This window comes from Siphateles boraxobius, unplaced genomic scaffold (assembly GCF_051911475.1).
Source record: "Siphateles boraxobius isolate OS27281-9 unplaced genomic scaffold, OSU_SipBor_1 100, whole genome shotgun sequence".
Taxonomy (NCBI): domain Eukaryota; kingdom Metazoa; phylum Chordata; class Actinopteri; order Cypriniformes; family Leuciscidae; genus Siphateles; species Siphateles boraxobius.
Window position 1 is genome coordinate 4,485,001 of NW_027508701.1, and position 7,135 is coordinate 4,492,135.

Genomic DNA, 7,135 nt, shown 5'->3' on the forward strand with positions numbered 1-7,135 from the left:
ATAAAAGGTGTTTGTTGTGTTTTGCCTGTCTGAATCGGAGCTAAGGTTTAAGCTGATAAGGTAAGGCAGAAGTTGATTAAGTGTCAGCTTTATAGAAATGTGTGCTTCAGTTTCTTAAAGCCCTTGTTTATAAGCTTTGCAGGAAAACATGCATGACAAAGACTGTGGTGAAGAAAACGGAGAGAAAAAGCCTGTAGAGAGAGAGAAAATGAGACTACTAGTATCTTAAGATCTGTCACACAGTTCTTCATGTTGTGCCAGTGACATTCGTTTTGTCTGTTCAAATGCGTATAAATCCTAAATCATATTGTAGATTATGATGGCAGCATTTGAAATGCTTGCATTTGTCACTCCCAAAACAGTGGAATTGTTGTGTTTGTGATGTTTTTTACTTCCACTGAGTGAAACTGGATGTTTAAGGTGCACTCAGTGTGTGTTTGCTAAAGAAAATCAATCATTAAAATGACGTGAGATAAGGATGTTACACATATCAGTCTTCTAGAAACAAATGTTTCATTCACAACTTTTATGAGCGTAAATACAAACAGCAGAAGTCACATGACCTCAACATCACCATCACTGAGCTTTCATAACTCTATCAGTCTTCACTTGGCAAGAATGGAGCCAGACCTGTTCAAATAGGTCACAATATTAACCAATATTATAAAACGGTTAATTCCAGTCCTTGATTCTGATTTGTCGATAGCTGTGTTTTATTCACGATAAACCGCTTCATCCTATGGTTCTATGTATAACTACTCAACACCCCTAGCAACCACTCTTAGCAACGTAAACATATGTTCTCATTGATATTGTTCATTGAAGCTTATAGAGTAGAGTATTGAGAGATCGAGTGAGCGAGTGTACCTGCATTTACAGTAGATATAGCATCTTCCTTCAGGTCAGTCCTATATTCATAATAAAATATCCATTTGGATGTCCACTGTCATATCTTGTCCTTTTAAAAGTTAAGGGGTTTTCCCGTGACACGCTAGTCATTTATCAGTTGCGTCTTGTTTCTCCGTGTTCACAAGTTTCAGTCCTTTCAATATAAAAGTCTTCTCTACTGACCGACTCACTCATAAAGACAGTCTAATGGTGAAATAAAGTAACTCCTGTTAATGTTCACGGTCAGGGTGGGACTATTTTTTCCAGCGGAAGGAAGGCTTTTAGTGATTTTACTTGATGAAAGTTGCATTGATACATATTTTTTGGCTTTAATATTTGTTTTGGTGGTTAACCATTTTATAAAATCAATAAGGTACTGGAGGCTAGTGCTGTATGGTGAATAACTCACGGCTGACTCCTAGCAACGCCCTTCAGCCGGGACTTATTCACCATGCAGCACTAGCCTCGCGTACCTTATTGCTTACGAATAATGAGCACTGATGAGTCGTTGCTAATAACGGCACGAGCGCAGTAAACAGGTCCGCCCTGACGGCATGCCGTGTGTGTGCGTGTCTCCGGCAGGCTTCGGACCGAGAGATCGTGTGGGTGATGCGGATCACCATCTTCGTGTTCGGAGCGCTGGCCACGGCCATGGCCCTGCTGACGGGCTCCGTGTACGGGCTGTGGTACCTGAGCTCGGACCTGGTGTACGTCATCATCTTCCCTCAGCTGCTGTGCGTGCTGTTCGTCAAGGGCACCAACACCTACGGGTCGGTGGCGGGGTACGTGTTCGGGCTTCTGTTGCGGGTCGGCGGAGGGGAGCCGTACCTCCGGCTGCCTCCGTTCATCTACTATCCCGGCTGGCGGCCGCGGGAGAAGCAGCACCGCCTGACGCTGGAGCTGGAGCGCTACGTGGAGCAGAGGTTCCCCTACAAGACCGTCTCCATGCTCGCCTCGCTTCTGAGCAATGCTGCCTTCTCCTATCTGGCCAAATACCTGTTCGAAAGTGGCACTCTCTCGCCCAAGTACGACTTCCTGGACGCAGTGCTTTCCAAACACAGCAAGGAGACGATGGACAAGACGACGCTCGTCACGCACGACAACATTGCTCTGTCAGAGCTGGCTGCTGTGAAGCCCAGGCACGGAAGCTCTCTAGCGGGAACGTTCGTGAACACAGACGTGCTGACGGACGAGGACACCGTCAGCCCAGACGCTAACGACCAGCACCAGCAGAGAGACTGTTGAACACAACTGCACGAGAGGGAACACTGGGACGAAACAAGTAGGACATTTATCATAATGTGACGTGACCTTTTGATGGTATGTATGAAACAAGCTTACATTTATTCACTTTTCTTTCTGCTTAGAATACAACTGTTATAGAACAACACGATTTCAAAAGCGTCGGCTACTGTATATAATCTTGTTTTGATGGTTACTCGCCCTCATGTCTCGTATTAGCGTACAGTGGCTGTCAAGCTTCAAAGATGATAGAAAAGTATGCGCACTATATTCCAATTGTAATTCCAATGTAGTGTTTAATACAGCTGTTTGTGAATGTAAAAGATCCACAAAGTTTCAAAGATCAAAGATAGAGTTTTCATCTCCTAAAAGAAAGAAGTGATTCTGAACTGAAACGAGTCATCAATAATTCAGTCTTTCTTCCTGCTGATCCTGCGTAGGTGTGTACCCAATTTGCATAATGCCAGCCTCTGGTCTTGATTGGCTGAGCAGCGTCTCTTAGCTCCGCCCTCAAACACTGTAGTGTATCTGAGACTGGAAGAGTTTGGTTCGTGTTGTTCATGTCAAGACGCTGTTTTCTGAGATTGATACGGTAAAACACATCCCATTGTTACTGTTCGTATCACTGTGATCAAGAGCTGAGATTCAGATATGATAAGGAGCATTTGCTTTCTGACCAATCACAGCAGACTGAGCCGTCTGACCAATCAGAGCAGAGCAGCTCTCAGAGAGGCGGGGCTTAGAGAGACTGAATCTGTGATGGAAGCGTTTCAGACACTGAGAGAAAAGAGCTGATGCTGCAGTGGAAATTATCAGAGAATTAAAGTGTTTTTGACCTTGTTGTTCTAAACTCTGAAAACAAAATCAGAGGCCTTTACAGTAGTATAATGGGGCAGTATAACTACTATCCACTTACATAATAAAACTAAGCAGTTGATCCACTCTTCTTAATTATTATTATCTTTTTAAAGTCACCATTCACTCTCAAATGTCATTCATATTCAAACTTGCTGCATAAAGATATTGCAAGACTTTACTACTAATCTTGTTTTTTACATTTTTGGAGCTTAACAGCATCTGTCCCTATGAAATTTCATTGCATAAAAAGAGTTTCATGAAAGAGCTGGACTTGAGGGTGAGTTAATGATGACAGCATTTTCAAATATTCCTAAAACGTTGGGTATGTATTATTGATATTTTCCGTTAGTTATTTTGGCTGTTGGTCATTATATGCAGGTCATTTATTTGAATGAATCTGATGTCTGTGTGTGTGAACTTCCCTTACGGGACCACCTCATTGCTGAGAAATATGTAATATGTAGCTTTTATTGATAAACGTCACAGTGGCAGCCTTGACAAGATTATATATATATACACATATATATTTCTGTAGAGTAATCTGCCAGCAGGGCAGCTGATGGGTCTCGCTGTAATCTGTCAGCCATTGAGCTTGATGTAGTCTCGCTCCAGTGTTTGCTGAAGCTGCAGTGTGCTATCTGGATTTCCTCTATGAATATTAGAGAATGATGGATTAGTAAGCTTGGATCTACACTAAAACGTGTTTGGTAATTAGGTAAAGCCTGGATAGATTGGCTCAGGTGATTAGTTTGAATAAACCTTAAGGCAATGTCAGCCCAGTAACACATAGCTAGGATGTATATATATAACTAATTATAATATGTTTTGTGTGGATTCAATCAGCAATGGGACAATCAGTTGGGACAGATGTTTAATACACTTGGCTAGGATGTGTAGAAACTCACATTGGCATACACTGAACCAAGCACAATTATAGCATGAAAACACGAGTCTTGCCGGTTGACTTGCTTTGTTGGGTTTTTGTGTTTTATGTTTGTTTGTGCGGCCACAGTGTGTGTGTGTGTGTGTGTGTGTGTGTGTGTGTGTGTGTGTGTGTGTGTGTGTGTGTGTGTGTGTGTGTGTGTGGGTGTGTGTGTGTGTGTGTGTGGGTGGCCTGGCCCTTGAGTATATTCTTCTCAAACGTTTATAATGCTTCAGCAGGACATGCGTCAATGTCCAGCAATGATCGTCCCACGGGTCTACTTCACACTCACTGAAAACTCTATAGCCTGATGGATTGCAGGGCAGCGATAGACTAATGTTCAATTACCGAGACTCGTTCACATTTGCATTAGGATTCATGTGTTAGGCTGAGGTGAATTTTATGGGGTTTTGCTGAAGTCCAAATGCAAAGGTACAGGAAAACTTTTTATTTTTATTTTGTCCAGAACAGTGTTTTCTCGGCTGGTCCTCGAGCTCTCGGCTGTATGGAGGCTTGCATCATTCATCATGTGAACTCATGGCAGCATTCAACACTTTGTGTAAAAATTCCCCCTGAGGCAAAGAGGTCATTCTCGCTCTTAAGAGAGTATACATACAAGCTAACAATAGCAGAGTTGATAGAAACATACTATGTTTTACATTTTCTTCAGTTAAATTGCACAAAAAAAAAAAAACATGCACATCAAATGTGAAACTAACAATGTATTGACTTGTAAAAGCTCTTTCTGTAATGTCTAATCGATGTTCTGTTCTCATCTGACACAGTAAAATAAGTTTGAGTCTTCGTTTAGGGGCTTTTCTTAATGGCATATCAATATAATGAATTCTACTTAAGTCAATATATTGACTACTTTAGAAAATAGAAATAGAGTATTTTTGTCTTTTGGATGGTGTTGTGCGATACTGTATGTGTTTAAGTGTGTGTTTGACAGCCTAACCTGATACCATGCCATGTCTCTGTATCTGTTTAGACTTGAATGTGAGTGTAAATATGCTGTAGATTATATCAAACAATGAGCAACTTTAGTAAATATAAGTGAAACTGTGGAAAAAGTGCTTAAATGAAAATGCTGTTTGTCTCTTTGGTCTTTAAGCTATAGTATACGATGTTAAAAATCGGTCGAGAAAGCCTGAGACGTTAGGGAAGTTTTAAAAACCTCATCCCGCCCCTCCACACACACACACCTCCCCTCTGTGCTACCTGATCCCTCCCACCGGGAAACGACCTGAACAACGTCACTCAGTCAAGCTGTGATCACCGGTAGTAAACATCGGACACACATCATATGTAAAATTGCCTTTAGACACTTGAACTTAGTTGCTTCATCAACAATTCAATGTCACGTTTGAGTTCACGTCAACGCAAGATTAGCAACACATGAAATGTTCTAAACTCCCCACCACCATTAGTATAATACTACTAGTATTGCTAAGGTTGCAGCACACAGCGCATCTTGTTCAAATTTCGATCGGCTCGAACAGAAACCCGCTAGGCCTACTGAAATATATTCAAGGACTTCAAGAAATATAATTACTTTGACCCGTGATAGGCGATGCTAAACGGCTAACATTCCAATGCCGACCGGCAGCGTGAGCATGTTGTCAAACTGATAAAAAGCTATTTATGTAACACGTCACACCATAAAAGTATAAATAAATGTTTACCTGCCCAACAAAAAGTCAGCCGTGTCAGTGTTGGTCTTCAGTCCCAGATCTTCCTGAAGCTTCCTCCAACGGTCAATGGTGGACCCTATATTTATGCTAACCTTACTCAAAGTTCGGCATTCTTCAAATTTTTTTTAATCTCTGCTCGTTCCTCTAATTACTTTCTCTTTCGTCCTAACTTTACTGTAGGGGCAACCAGGGGACGCTTGCTGCTGTCTTTTTTTTATCCATTGCTGATATGCTACTTAGCTAGCTACCATAGACTGTCAGCTGCTTACGCGTGCAATTTCATGTCGCAGGAGGGGGGCGGGGTCGGGTGCGGTGGAGACGCGAGCGCCAGGCGGAGTTTCAAGTGGAGCTGGTAATTGGATGAGAGCAGTTGACCAATGAAAGCTGTCCGGCCGGACAACTTACATTGGTCAACTTCTCTGCGGCTGTACAGCCAATAGAGTGAATGGATTTTTTTTCATTCTTTTTTCTATTCATATTGTTAGGATTGTACTATATAACCATAACCAGCATCTAAACGAGGATATTAATAATGAACAATCTTTGAAATCGTATACCATAGCTTTAACCACAATAGTACAGAGCATCATTGGAGAAACTAATGGTGCTTAAATCCTACAAATTTAACCTTCATTTACAATAAGATCACTGAATGAAAAACATTTTTTTTTCTTTATTCTATAATTTTACTTGAATTAAATGTTAGATTCTCGCACACATTCTGAATGAAAGGTTAAGAGGACTAACAGCACTTTTTTAACAGCACTTTTGTGTGTGTGTGTGTGTGTGTGTGTGTGTGTGTGTGTGTGTGTGTGTGTGTGTGTGTGTGTGTGTGTGTGTGTGTGTGTGTGTGTGTGTGTACATGCGTGTACGTGCCTGCAAGTATGAGATATTTGCAGGACAGCTGCGTACGAAGGAAATATCATTTGTTTGACCTAATTATTTTTGCTTGTATTTATGTATTTACCTGTTGTTGTAAAAAATATATTTTTGTGTGGTAGATGTATATGTATGCTGCTTCAGAATACAAGATCAGAAGTTTCATTTTTAAAACCGTTCTGGAGGAAATATTTATTTCTTTATTTAATAATGCGATGAATATGTCAGCTATAGGAATTAAATTACATTGTTTGGCATTACTGGCTATGTGTATTTTTTTATGTAATCGTGTGCATGAAGTGCAACTAACAAATATAATTATATAGCTGATGCTGCAGGGGAGAATAAGACTGGGGTGAGATTTCCAAAAGCATCGTTATCAAACTATGATCGTAAGCTCCGTCGTTACCAACAAACTTACAAAACACCAATAACTACACAGATTTCAAAGTATACTCAACCGCAGATGAGTGCGGATGGACGAGATTAGTAATTTACAGGATATTCGCTCACAAGGATAGTGTCACGTTTTGTCTGAGGTGAGTTTAGTTTGACTTGGTGTTTCACCATTTCCTGTTCCTTTTTCTCTGTTTGCATTGGTTTCCTTATTTATTCGTTGTTTGATTAATTTGCCACACCTGTTTCTTGTTTC

The 7,135-nt window shown here is 41.0% G+C and overlaps 1 protein-coding gene across 1 annotated transcript in view; it reads left to right on the top strand.

Moving 5' to 3' along the window:
- The window catches only part of LOC143746616 (high affinity choline transporter 1), a 15,276-nt gene extending 12,593 nt beyond the window's left edge, over positions 1 to 2,683 (top strand). The window contains exon 8 of the mRNA XM_077238554.1: positions 1,471 to 2,683. Within this exon, the coding sequence (XP_077094669.1) occupies positions 1,471 to 2,133 (663 nt within the window). The 3' untranslated portion in view covers positions 2,134 to 2,683. The remainder of the gene's footprint in view (positions 1 to 1,470) is intronic.
- Positions 2,684 to 7,135: the final 4,452 nt, after the last annotated feature.